Below are 14156 nucleotides of genomic sequence, written 5' to 3'. Positions count from 1 at the left end.
GTTGTCTGCAAACAGGGACAATTTGACTTCCTCTTTTCCTAATTGAATACCCATTATTTCCTTCTCCTGCCTAATTGCCATGGCCAGAACTTCCAACACTATGTTGAATAGGAGTGGTGAGAGAGGGCATCCCTGTCTTGTGCCAGTTTTCAAAGGGAAGGCTTCCAGTTTTTGCCCATTCAGTATGATATTGGCTGTGGGTTTGTCATAGATAGCTCTTATTATTTTGAGATACGTCCCATCAATACCTAATTTATTGAGAATTTTTAGCATGAAGGGTTGTTGAACTTTGTCAAAGGGCTTTTCTGCATCTATTGAGATAATCATGTGGTTTTTGTCTTTGGTTCTGTTTATATGCTGGATTACATTTATTGATTTGCGTATATTGAACCAGCCTTGCATCCCAGGGATGAAGCCCACTTGATCATGGTGGATAATCTTTTTGATGTGCTGCTGGATTCGGTTTGCCAGTATTTTATTGAGGATTTTTGCATCAATGTTCATCAAGGATATTGGTCTAAAATTCTCTTTTTTGTTTGTGTCTCTGCCCGGCTTTGGTATCAGGATGATGCTGGCCTCATAAAATGAGTTAGGGAGGATTCCCTCTTTTTCTATTGATTGGAATAGTTTCAGAAGGAATGGTACCAGTTCCTCCTTGTACCTCTGGTAGAATTCAGCTGTGAACCCATCTGGTCCTGGACTCTTTTTGGTTGGTAAGCTATTGATTATTGCCACAATTTCAGCTCCTGTTATTGGTCTATTCAGAGATTCAACTTCTTCCTGGTTTAGTCTTGGGAGAGTGTACGTGTCGAGGAATTTATCAATTTCTTCTAGATTTTCTAGTTTATTTGCATAGAGGTGTTTGTAATATTCTCTGATGGTAGTTTGTATTTCTGTGGGATCGGTGGTGATATCCCCTTTATCATTTTCTATTGCATCTATTTGATTCTTCTCTCTCTTTTTCTTTATTAGTCCTGCTAGTGGTCTATCAATTTTGTTGATCCTTTCAAAAAACCAGCTCCTGGATTCATTAATTTTTTGAAGGGTTTTTTGTATCTCTATTTCCTTCAGTTCTGCTCTGATTTTAGTTATTTCTTGCCTTCTGCTAGCTTTTGAATGTGTTTGCTCTTGCTTTTCTAGTTCTTTTAATAGTGATGTTAGGGTGTCAATTTTGGATCTTTCCTGCTTTCTCTTGTGGGCATTTAGTGCTATAAATTTCCCTCTACACACTGCTTTGAATGCATCCCAGAGATTCTGGTATGCTGTGTCTTGGTTCTCATTGGTTTCAAAGAACATCTTTATTTCTGCCTTCATTTCGTTATGTACCCAGTAGTCATTCAGGAGCAGGTTGTTCAGTTTCCATGTAGTTGAGCGGTTTTGAGTGAGATTCTTAATCCTGAGTTCTAGCTTGATTGCACTGTGATCTGAGAGATAGTTTGTTATAATTTCTGTTCTTTTACATTTGCTGAGGAGAGCTTTACTTCCAAGTATGTGGTCAATTTTGGAATAAGTGTGGTGTGGTGCTGAAAAAAATGTATATTCTGTTGATTTGGGGTGGAGAGTTCTGTAGATGTCTATTAGGTCCACTTGGTGCAGAGCTGAGTTCAATTCCTGGGTATCCTTGTTGACTTCCTGTCTCGTTGATCTGTCTAATGTTGACAGTGGGGTGTTAAAGTCTCCCATTACTAATGTGTGGGAGTCTAAGTCTCTGTGTAGGTCACTCAGGACTTGCTTTATGAATCTGGGTGCTCCTGTATTGGGTGCATATATATTTAGGATAGTTAGCTCTTCTTGTTGAATTGATCCCTTTACCATTATGTAATGGCCTTCTTTGTCTCTTTTGATCTTTGTTGGTTTAAAGTCTATTTTATCAGAGACTAGGATTGCAACCCCTGCCTTTTTTTGCTTTCCATTTGCTTGGTAGATCTTCCTCCATGCTTTTATTTTGAGCCTATGTGTGTCTCTGCACGTGATATGGGTTTCCTGAATACAGCACACTGATGGGTCTTGACTCTTTATCCAATTTGCCAGTCTGTGTCTTTTAATTGGAGCATTTAGTCCATTTACATTTAAAGTTAATATCGTTATGTGTGAATTTGATTCTGTCATTACGATGTTAGCTGGTTATTTTGCTCGTTAGTTGATGCAATCTCTTCCTAGTCTCAATGGTCTTTACATTTTGGCATGATTTTGCAGTGGCTGTTACCGGCTGTGCCTTTCCATGTTTAGTGCTTCCTTCAGGAGCTCTTTTAGGGCAGGCCTGGTGGTGAGAAAATCTGTCAGCATTTGCTTGTCTGTAAAGGATTTTATTTCTCCTTCACTTATGAAGCTTAGTTTGGCTGGATATGAAATTCTGGGTTGAAAATTCTTTTCTTTAAGAATGTTGAACATTGGCCCCCACTCTCTTCTGGCTTGTAGAGTTTCTGCCGAGAGATCCGCTGTTAGTCTGATGGGCTTCCCTTTGAGGGTAACCCTACCTTTCTCTCTGGCTGCCCTTAACATTTTTTCCTTCATTTCAACTTTGGTGAATCTGACAATTACGTGTCTTGGAGTTGCTCTTCTCGAGGAGTATCTTTGTGGCGTTCTCTGTATTTCCTGAATCTGAATGTTGGCCTGCCTTGCTAGATTGGGGAAGTTCTCCTGGATAATATCCTGCAGAGTGTTTTCCAACTTGGTTCCATTCTCCTCGTCACTTTCAGGTACACCAATCAGACGCAGATTTGGTCTTTTCACATAGTCCCATATTTCTTGGAGGCTTTGCTCGTTTCTTTTTATTCTTTTTTCTCTAAACTTCCCTTCTCGCTTCATTTCATTCATTTCATCTTCCATTGCTGATACCCTTTCTTCCATTTGATCGCATCGGCTTCTGAGGCTTCTGCATTCTTCACGTAGTTCTCGAGCCTTGGTTTTCAGCTCCATCAGCTCCTTTAAGCACTTCTCTGTATTGGTTATTCTAGTTATACATTCTTCTAAATTTTTTTCAAAGTTTTCAACTTCTTTGCCTTTGGTTTGAATATCCTCCCGTAGCTCGGAGTAATTTGATCGTCTGAAGCCTTCTTCTCTCAGCTCGTCAAAGTCATTCTCCGTCTAGCTTTGTTCTGTTGTTGGTGAGGAACTGCGTTCCTTTGGAGGAGGAGAGGCACTCTGCTTTTTAGAGTTTCCAGTTTTTCTGCTCTGTTTTTTCCCCATCTTTGTGGTTTTATCTACTTTTGGTCTTTGATGATGGTGATGTACAGATGGGTTTTTGGTGTGGATGTCCTTTCTGTTTGTTAGTTTTCCTTCTACCAGACAGGACCCTCAGCTGCAGGTCTGTTGGAGTACCCGGCCGTGTGAGGTATCAGTCTGCCCCTGCTGGGGGGTGCCTCCCAGTTAGGCTGCTCGGGGGTCAGTCTGCCCGTTCTCAGATCTCCAGCTGCGTGCTGGGAGAACCACTGCTCTCTTCAAAGCTCAGATGGAAATGCAGAAATCACCCATCTTCTGCATCACTCACGCTGGGAGCTGTAGACCGGAGCTGTTCCTATTTGGCCATCTTGGCTCCCTCCTCCCATTTGCCCATTTTTCTACTGGGATGTTTCTTTGTTATTGATTATAGTAGTTCTTTATATATCCTAGAATTCATCACTGGTTTCATGTTTTGTAAATTTCTTTTCTCAGTATTTGAACTCTTTTCACTTTTCCTTATGAATAGAAGTTATATTAACATAGTCAAGTTTATTAGCCTTATATTTCATAGTTAGTACTTTTTGTGTCTTAATAAATATATCCCTGCCAAGATGTCATAAAGATATCTTCCTGTACAGACATCTATAAGCTTTAAGCTCTAGCCTTTTATGACTTTAATCCATTAGGAATTGCTTTTCAGTTGGTTGTCAGGAAGACATTCAATTTTATTTTATTTTTCCAAATGGGTAACTTATGTCCCAGCAATTACTGAAGGCCTATTTTCTGGATCTGACACTAACTGGTTTCTCACTTTAGTTTGATGAACATTTACTGAGTGCTTGCTTTTTGTCAGCCACTCCGCCAGAGGTGCAAAATAGAATCAAACATGATACCTCCCTCCCTTGAAGGGTTTAACAAACAGTCTACATGGTTTTTGGCAAGCACTTACCCAACAGTGATGTGGCTCTTGGAAAGTTACTGTTTCTGAGCTTCAGTTTCTCCACTTACATTATAAAAAAGCCTACCTCATAAGATTGGAATCAAGGTTATATGAGTCATATTGCTATACAAATGTAAGGCAGTCTTAGTAGTCATACACTGGGAGGGAGAGGACCACAACACACTGGTTAGTCTTATCCTCTACTGTAATTTCTTCCATCCATTTAGTCAACAAATTATTTGTTTTGAAGGTTTTAAAATTTTTTTTTGTGGGTATATGTTAGGTGTATACATTTATGGGGCACATGAAATGTTTTGAGACAGGCAAGCCATATGTAATAATCACATCACAGAGAATGAGGTATCCCTTCCCTCAAGCATTTATCTTTTGTGTTACAAACAATCCAGTTATACTTTCTTATTTCCAAATGTACAATTAAGTCATTATTGACTATAGTCACCCTGTTGTGCCATCAAGTAGCAGGTCTTATTCATACTATTGTTTTTTCTTTTGGTTCCCATTAACCATCTCCACCTCCTCCCCTATTTTGAAGGTTTTGAAACATGACTGCCAATTAAACGATACTCCCCAGACTGAGATGTGGTGTCCCTTGAATCTGGGCAGAATGCAGTGACTTGTCAACCAATATGGTATGGCAGAAGTGATGTCATGTGACTTCCGTGACAGCACATAAGTGCAAAGTAGCTTCTATGTGGCTTGCAGGAACACTCATGTTGGAGCACTGAGTCTCATGAAAGAAGTCCTACCATCCTGATACCACCACACTGCAAGGAAGCCCAAATTAACCCACACAAATGGACCACATGGAGACACTCTGCGCTATGGACTGAACTATGCCCTTTCAAGTTCTTTTGTAGAAGCCCTATCCCCAATGTGGCTGTATTTGTAAATAGGCTTTCGGCAGGTAATTAAGGTTAAATGAGGTCAGAAGGGCGGTTCTTAATCTGACAGGACTGTGGCCTTTTAGGAAGAGAAGGAGAGTTCTCCCTGTCTCTCTCTCCCCTCACCTTCCTGTCCCCCACCTCCCAACCCGTGCCATGTGCACACACTGAGGAAAGGCCAGCAGGGAAGGGAAGGGGCCATTTGCAAGCCAGGAAGAGGGCTCTCACCAGAACCCAACCATGCTGGCACACTGATCTTGGACTTGCAGCCTCTACAACTGTGAAAAAGTTAATTTCTGTCATTTAAAGGATTCAGTCTATGGTATTTTTTTATGGCAGCCCAGTCTAACTAAAGACACTGATATCATTTGGCTGTGGCCCAACCAAATCTCATCTTGAATTGTAATCTGAATTTTAATCCCCACGTATTGAGGGAATGACATGGTAGGAGGTGATTGGATCATGTGGTCAGTTTCCCCCATGCTGTTCTCATGATGGTGAGTGAGTTCTCACAAGATCTGGTTGTTTTATAAATGTCTAATGCTTCCCCTGAGCTCACTCTCTCTCCTGCCACCATGTAAGATGTGCCTTGCTTCCTTCTGCCATGACTGTAAGTTCCTAAGGCCTCCCACCCATGAGGAATTGTGAGTCAATTAAACCTCTTTCTTTATAAATTACCTAGTCTCAGGTATTCTTTATAGCAGTGTGAGAATGGACTAATACAGAGAATTGGTACCAGGATAGTAGGGTACTCCTATAAAGACAAACTGAAAATGTAGAAGCGACTTTGAAACTGGGTCAGGGGCAGAGGTTGGAACAGTTTGGAGGGCTCAGAAGAAGACAGAAAGATGTGGGAAAGTTTGGAACTTCCTAGAGACTTATTGAATGGTTGTGACCAAAAATGCTGATAGTGATATGGACAATGAAGTCCAGGCTGAGGTGGTCTCAGATGAAGATGAGGAACTTATTGGAAACTGGAGTAAAGGTCACCCATGCTATGCTTTACCAAAAATACTGGGCACTTTGCACCTGCCCTAGAGATTTGTGGAACTTTGAACTTGAGAGAGATGATTTAGGATATCTGGCAGAAGAAATTTCTAAGCAAAGCATTCAAGAGGTGGCCTGGATGCTCCTAACAGCATACAGCCATGTGTGTACACAAAGAGATGGTTTGAAATCGGGACTTATGTTTAAAGGAAAGACAGAGCATAAACATTTGAAAAATTTGCAGCCTGACCATGTGGTAGAAAAGAAAAACTCATTTTCTGGGGAGAAGTTCAAGCCAGCTGTAGAAATTTGCATAAGTAACAAGAGCCAAATGTTAGTGCCCAAGACAATGGGGAAAATGTCTCCAGGGCATGTCAGAGGTCTTCACAACAGCCCCTCCCATCACAGGCCTGGAGGCCTAGGAGAAAAAAAATGGTTTTGTGCCCCCCCTCCTCCCCCTGCTCTCTGCAGCCTCAGGACACAGTGCCCTGCATCCCAGTTGCTCCAGCTCCAGCTAGGCTAAAAGGGGCCAAGGTACAGCTCAGGCCATTGCTTCACAGGACGCAAGCCCCAAGCCTTGGTGGTTTCCACATGGTATTGGGCCTGTAGGTGTGCAGAAGACAAAAACTGAGCTTTGTGAACTTCCTAGATTTCAGAGGATGTATGGAAATGCCTGGATGTCCAGGCAGAAGTCTGCTGCGGGGGCAGAGACCTCACAGAGAACCTCGTTAGCGCAGTGGGGAAGGGAAATGTGGCACAGGAGCCCCCAAACAGAGTCCCCACTAGGGCACTGCCTAGTGGAGTTGTGAGAAGAGGGCTACTGCCCTCCAGATTCCAGAATGGTAGATCCACATGACAGCTTGCACCCTGCACCTGGAAAAGCTGCAGGCACTCAACATCAGCCTGTGAAAGCAGCTACAGGGGTTGTAACCTGAGACCAGAGGCAGGGCCACCCAAGGCCATGGGGGCCCACCCCTTGGATCAGTGTGCCCTGGATGTGAGACATGGAGTCAAAGGAGATTTTGGAGTTTTAAGATTTAATGACTGCCTGGCCAGGTTTTGGACTTGCATAGGTCCTGTGGCCTCTTTGTTTTGGCCAATTTCTCCCATTTGGAATATGAACATTTACCCAATGCCTGTACCCACACTGTGTCTTAGAAGTAACTAACTTGTCTTTGATTTTACAGACTCATAGGAGGAAGAGACTTGCCTTGTCTCAGAGGAAACTTTGGACTTGGACTTTTGAGTTAATGCTGGAATGAATTAAGACCATGGGGGACTGTTGGGGAGGCATGATTGGTTTTGAAATGTGAAAAGGACATGAGATTTGGGAGGGGCCGGGGGTGTAATAATAGTTTGGCTGTGTCCCTACCCAAATCTCATGTCGAATTGTAATCCAAATCGTAATTTCCACATATCAAGGGAGGGAGCTGGCGGGAACTGAATGGATCATGGGGTGGTTTCCCCTATGCTGTTCTCGTGATGGTGAGTGAGTTCTTACAAGATCTAATTGTTTGATAAGTGTCTGGTGCTTCCCCTGTGCTCTCTCTCCTGACACCATGTAAGACATGCCTTGCTTCCCCTTCACCTTATGCCATGACTGTAAGTTCCTAAGGCCTCCCAGCCATGTGGAACTGTGAGTCAATTAAACCTCTTTCTTTATAAATTACCCAGTCTCAGGTACTCTTTATAGCAGTGTGAAAATGGACAAATACAGACACCTTGAGACTACATGAATACAGACAGATGCCTGATTAGTTCCTACCTGCTTCAACCCAAGCCACCACTGCCTGAAACCAAATGTCAGACCCCAAGTCAGAACTGTCCAACTAATTCCTTTCTGAATTCTTGATCCATAGAAACTGTGAGAGAAAAGAAAATGACGGTTGCTATTTCAGGCCACTAAGATTTGGAGTAATATGTTATGCATCAATAGATAACTGGAGCCCTTATTGCATGAAGAATTATGAAAAGTAATTTCACTTTTCTATGTATTAATTTTAAGTGGAAAATAAAAAGAGCTAAAATAACATTTTATATCCAATTGGGATAACAGATTTGATTATTACATACGTTACTGGTGTCTTGGGAATATTATTCAGAGCATCCTAATTTTAGTAGAGCAGGCCTGAAATTGCTGACATCATATAAATTTAAGACCCTATTTATCCAGCTTAATGAGGCCTTTATGTGTGGATTTTTTTTTTTTTTCTTTCTGAGACATGGTCTCACTCTGTGATTCAGGCTGGAGTACAGTGGCACAACCACTGCTCAGTGCAGTCTCAACCTCCTGGGCACAAGCAATCCTCCCACCTCAGCCTCCCGAGTAGCTGGGACTACAGGCACTCACCACCATGCTCAGCTAATTTTTCTATTTTTAATTAATTTATTTATTTTTAATTTTTTTGAGACGAAGTTTTGCTCTTGTTGCCCAGGCTGGAGCCCAACGGCACTGTCTCGGCTCACTGCAACCTCCACCTCCCGGGTTCAAGCAATTCTCATGCCTCAGCCTCCTGAGTAGCTGGGATTACAGGCGCCTGCCACCACACCTGGCTAATTTTTGTATATTTAGTAGAGATGGGGTTTCACCATGTTGACCAGGCTGGTCTTGAACTTCTGACCTCAGGTGATCCACCCGCCTTGGTCTCCCAAAGTGCTGAGATTACAGGCGTGAGCCACCGCACCTGGCCCCTATTTTTTATTTTTGTAGAGATGGGTTTTTGCCATGTTGCCCAAGCTGGTCTTGAACTCCTGAGCTCAAGTGATCTGCCTGCCTCAGCCTCACAAAGTGCTGGGATTACAGGCATGAGCCACCATGCCCAGCCATTAATGAAGGCTTTATATGCTATATCATGGCTATCCTATTTACCTTATAGTATCATAGAGAAAATAAACAAAATATTTGGATATCTGATTTTGCCCTTTAGGTACGAATAGGATAAGTTTTACCATTTATTAAAGTGTCCAACTCCAGCAGAGAACTAATACTGGTAATTCTAGGTTTTAAAAAAAATTGCCTAAATAAACATAACCATTTGTCATGGAAGGTGTTTAAAGGTAGGTAAATTCACCTAATGACCTTCAATGCAAAAACAAACACAATAGTTATTTTTTATTATCCTGATGTAGAGTTAGCAAATGCTGTAGAAGCCCCTAAAAAATGTTCACACAATAAAAATTATAGAAACCAAAATTACAGAACCAAATCTGAAATTACCTTAAATTGTTAAAATAAAGGCCTGAAATGAACCAGCTCAAATAAAGACACAAATCTGATGAACGCACTGGTGTCTATCAGGTCACTATAGTGTGCCAGTCTACTCTAGAGTCAGCAATTTGTTCCCAAGTTTAGTGGGATCAGTCCCAAAACTATAGAAAATTTATTTTATTTTAATTTTTGAGAAGGAGCCTAACTCTGTTACCCAGGCTGGAGTGCAGTGTCATGATCTCAGCTCACTGCAACCTCTGCCTCCTGGGTTCAAGTGATTCTCTTGCCTCAGCCTCTTGCCTCAGCCACCTGTATTCCCAGGTGCTTGCCACATGCCCGGCTAATTTTTGTATTTTTAGTAGAGATGGAGTTTCACCATGTTGGCCAGGCTGGTGTCAAATACACAAAATTTAAAAGTACTCTATCACAAAGAAATCTAAAGTGACAAACCTTTCATATCTTGATAACATTCATAAGAATCACAGAATGTGAAACAAAAACAAAAACATTATTCCAAATGAGAACTTAGAAATCATGATGAAAATAGGATTAATCAAAGGAAACTAGAAATTCTAGGAAAAATTGCAAATTACATAAAAAAATAGAACAAGAAAGAAATGTAATTTGGGGATGAAATAAAATGAGGAGACTATAAAGGCCATGATTCAAATCACATCGAATAACTGTGGTCAAAAGGAGCAAGAAGAACAATTTAGCTAATGAAGAATAATCATAAAGTTATTTTCATAAGTTACTTTCACCATGAAGTTTATAGACCAAATGTGAATTATTATGAATTATATGATTATCAATTATAGGATGAAAAATGCTCGTCTGATATGAGAAAATAGACAGGATATACATCTTACACGTCTAAATCTTGATTACACATTGTATAATGAGTTACAAATTAAAATGCTATTTAATTTAAAATATTATATTCCAACTCTTGTCATGGTCTGCTAAAAAGGAAAAAAAATTGGGATTCCGCAGAAAGAAACATGCAAAATTAAACAAAAAAAAATGCCTGGAATTTTAAAACTGTTTTTTTTTCCCAAAAAAATTGCTGAAGTGTCATGAAAATAAAAATTGAAAGCTGCTAGGAGGCCAATCAACATTGGTAAAAAGATCAAAAACACCTGGACAGACCCACCTAGAACATTTATTATCGATAATTTCCCCAAGTCTTGAAAAATGTAAGGATGACAGTCAGGAATGACTCTGGCATACAGCATCAACAGTATGTCATCAATATTATGGTTCCAAAACCACAAGATATTTACAGATAAACAACTTGATTCCATTTGCTTCTAACTGATTTGGTCTAAGATAACCCTTACATGTAACCATCAAGTTCATAATGTCATTAAAAAGCCTTAACTTTACAAATGTTCACTCTTCTACCTTTGGTCTTTAAGTGAATGGAATTAGCAGCTCAACATAACCTCAACGATATAATTAAAATATAATTAACATTATGTAATGCTATATAATGCCCATTATGGTATTATAATCATTGGAAACAAAAGCTAAGAAAATCCAGTCAGTATGTTTTATTTATGACTGAAGGTTCTTTTTTGTTGTAGAGTTTTCCCCTCTTTAAAGGGATTAATAACACCACTTACCTGCAAACGAACAATCCTCTCAAATATATCTCCTCTCATGCTCATCTCAATATCAAAACGAGAAAGTCTTTTGTCTGCTTCTGTACTTGCTGCTCGTACCTCTTTGTCAGAGGATACGTGCTGGGGAAAGTCTAGCATGGTCCTTTCCACTGCAGATGGAGAAAAAAACTATCACCACACAACAGGACTTGTCAAATCAGTAGTAAGCCAAATACCTCATACCCAGATGAATGATCATGCCAATAAAAGTTTTTTTATTTTATACTTTCTGTAAAGGCTCCTAAGGCTACCAAGAAAAAGCATCTAATACAGGATTTGGCTGTTCCAGCTGGCATCGTTATGAACGGTAAGGATGTGAGCTGAGCACTTATCAAAGTACATTGGGGTACAATTTTTTTTTTTTTGAGACAGGGTCTTGCTTTGTCGCCCAGGCTGGAGCGCAGTGGTGCCATCACAGCTCACTACAGCCTCAACCTCCCAGGCTCAAGCAATCCTCCTGCCTCAGCAACCCCCTTCCCCAACACCACTGAGTATCTGGGACCACAGGCATGCACCACCACACTCAGCTAATTTTTATATTTTTTGTAGAGATGGAGTTTCGCCATATTTCCCAGGCTGGTCTCAAACTCCTGGGCTAAAGTGATCCTCCCACTTCAGCCTCCTAAAGTATTAGGATTACAGGCATGAATCACTGCATCTGGCCTGAGGGTGTAACTTATCAACTGGCAATGCAGGAAGAGAAAGACACAGTTCCTATACTGAGGCATCTTAGGATCTGGGATGGGAAAAGGGTACATAAAAAGATAAAGACTCCATAGAAAATCTAATCAAAGCAACGGACCCTACCCCAAATGCACACATACATAAAAACATTCAAAATTCCAGATAATTTCAGAGGATTCCCAGAAATCTAAGTGGACACATCCAACAAGTAGCTAGACATTGGAGACATTCCGTTAAATAATGATAATTTAGTTTGGTTTAATCTTCACATATTAAAGGTGGTTCTTGGGTTTTTCATCAATTTGTATTTTGACTTTAATTGGGTAAAAATCTCTGATGTCAGTGAAATAACCAATACTATAGAACAAAAATAAGTATGGTTTATAGTGATGGTTGTGCTATGCTGTGAAAATAAGTAAATTTTTATTTGATTAACTTCAGTATTGTGAAGGTATTATAAACAGTAAAATTTCCATATGATATATAGTAGACAGTAAAGCTATCCTTTATACAGCAAGAAATTATACAGTTAAACACTCGTATCAGTCCTCTTAAAACATTGTTACAAATAAAGCTATTAGAAATACCTGCCACAAATATCAGAATAAATCCATAAGGTATATTTTTGAAATATCAAATTATAAAATTATACTTTTAGGATTTAATATATAATTTTACGTCTGTCGGTTAAGGAAAGAATGGAATAGAAAATTTTGAAATTTAATACAGCACTTATTTAAGTGATACTGGTTAACTATATGGTTGCAATATGTTCACTTTTAAAAATTAGCTATAAAACGGTGGCTCACGCCCATAATCCCAGCACTCTGGGAGGCTGAGGCGGGTGGATCATCTGAGGTCAGGAGTTTGAGACAAGCCGGGCCAACATGGTGAAACCCTGTCTCTACTAAAAGTACAAAATTAGCTGAGCATGGTGGTGCATGCCTGTAATCCCAGCTACTCGGGAGGCTGAGGCAGGATAATTGATTGAACCTGGGAGGCGGAGGTTGCAGTGAGCCAAGATTGCATGACTGCACTCCAACCTAGGCAACAAGAGTGAAACTCCATCTCAAAAAATAATAATAATAATAAAATAAAATAAATTAGCTATGAAATATATTAAGAAGGAATAAAAACTGCTCATAAACTTATATAAGCAACATCAAATGCAGGAGCCTAAAATTAGAAACATATTCTTAAACAAACAAAGGTGCTGAAAGCCATTTCCTTCCTTACTTTGCCACAAAGACCTGGAACCAGATTTATGCTCTCACTGCCGAACTATAGACAATGCTGATGCCCAGTGCCTGACACTAGATAAAAAAGGTTTCAACAGCTACTGTGAGAGGCATAATGGACTCAGAGAATATGCCCAGATAAGAGAAAGTTAGTTTTTAAGAAATCTATTCCTAAACTCAAAAATTTCGATAATTAACCCACAAAAATAAATTTATAGAGGAGCAAGAACAAACATCACAAACTTGAAAGTATGCTGAAAAGATCTATTATTCAGAGAAAAACAATTTAAAGTAATTATTTTAAAAAGATTTTGTTTGAGCCAGCCATGGTGGCTCACATCTGTAAGCACAGTGCTTTGGGAGGCCAAGGCAGAAGGATCACTTGAGACAAGGAGTGGGCAACATACATGAGACCAGCCTGGGCAACATAGTGAGACCCCATCTCCACACAAAACGTAAAAATTAGCTGGGCATGGTGGCACTTGCCTGCAGTCCCAGCTACTCAGGAAGCTGAGGCAGAAGGATCTCTTGAACCCAAGAGTTCGAGGCTGCAGTGAGCTAGGATTGTGCCATAGCGCTCCAGCCTGGGTGACAGAGTGAGACTTTGTCTCAAATGCCTAAGTTATGGGTTGGTATACCATCTTGGCCACAAGTGACTGAAGAAGTGAGCACCTGAACCAAGGACAAAGCACATCCAGGATGGTACACGCACATGAAGTCGCCAGCTAGAAAAGCTGTACTGAATAGGGACTAACTCTATCCCTTTGACTTTGACTAATGAAGACAACCAGATCTTTTTATTCACGAGTTTAAATTCAAGACGTGTAATAAGATTGAGAAGCCATTAATGAAAGTGAAGCAGTTGGTAGGAGCAGAAACTGAAACAAATGCTGAGATAAGAGAAAATAGCCAACAAATGCGGAGATAAGAGAAAATAGCCAACAAACGCTGAGATAAGAGAAAATACCCAAGTCCTTTTTACAGTGAAACATAGAGTAGAGAACTCTGGGTGATGAAGGGATAGTGGGGGCAAGGAGATGACCAGGTCACTAGGGCTATGCTGGATTCTGATGATCTTTCAAATTCCAAAATGCCCACGAATGTTTACAATATCCAGTTCTGCAGCTATCTTATATTCTCGTATGAAGCCTGGATATACAGCCAAAGTTTTCTGTCATAATTATTCTACAAAGTATGTCCAACCCTTAGAGGTAACCAAAGGGAATCTTCACTCCTTATAACTTGAAGGGTCTAATATGTTATAAAAATAACGTATGTAAGGGCAGAAAATACAGAAAATAGAGAAATACATAAAGAGGAAAGTAAAAATTAGCTATAAACCCATCACCTGATATATTAAACACTCTGATG

At 40.2% G+C, this 14156-nt stretch overlaps 1 protein-coding gene across 4 annotated transcripts in view; it reads right to left on the bottom strand.

The window, feature by feature from the left end:
* The window catches only part of NLN (neurolysin), a 107500-nt gene that overhangs the window by 58531 nt on the left and 34813 nt on the right, over window positions 1-14156 (bottom strand). For all 4 annotated transcript variants that reach the window (XM_024246794.3, NM_001133949.2, XM_054555204.2 and 1 more), the window contains 1 exon segment: window positions 10825-10973. In XM_024246794.3, the coding sequence (XP_024102562.2) occupies window positions 10825-10973 (149 nt within the window).

The sequence above is a fragment of the Pongo abelii genome, chromosome 4 (assembly GCF_028885655.2).
Source record: "Pongo abelii isolate AG06213 chromosome 4, NHGRI_mPonAbe1-v2.0_pri, whole genome shotgun sequence".
In the NCBI taxonomy this organism is placed as follows: Eukaryota; Metazoa; Chordata; class Mammalia; order Primates; family Hominidae; genus Pongo; species Pongo abelii.
The sequence above is the reverse complement of the archived record's forward strand: the minus strand, read 5'-3'. Positions and strand labels throughout refer to the sequence as shown.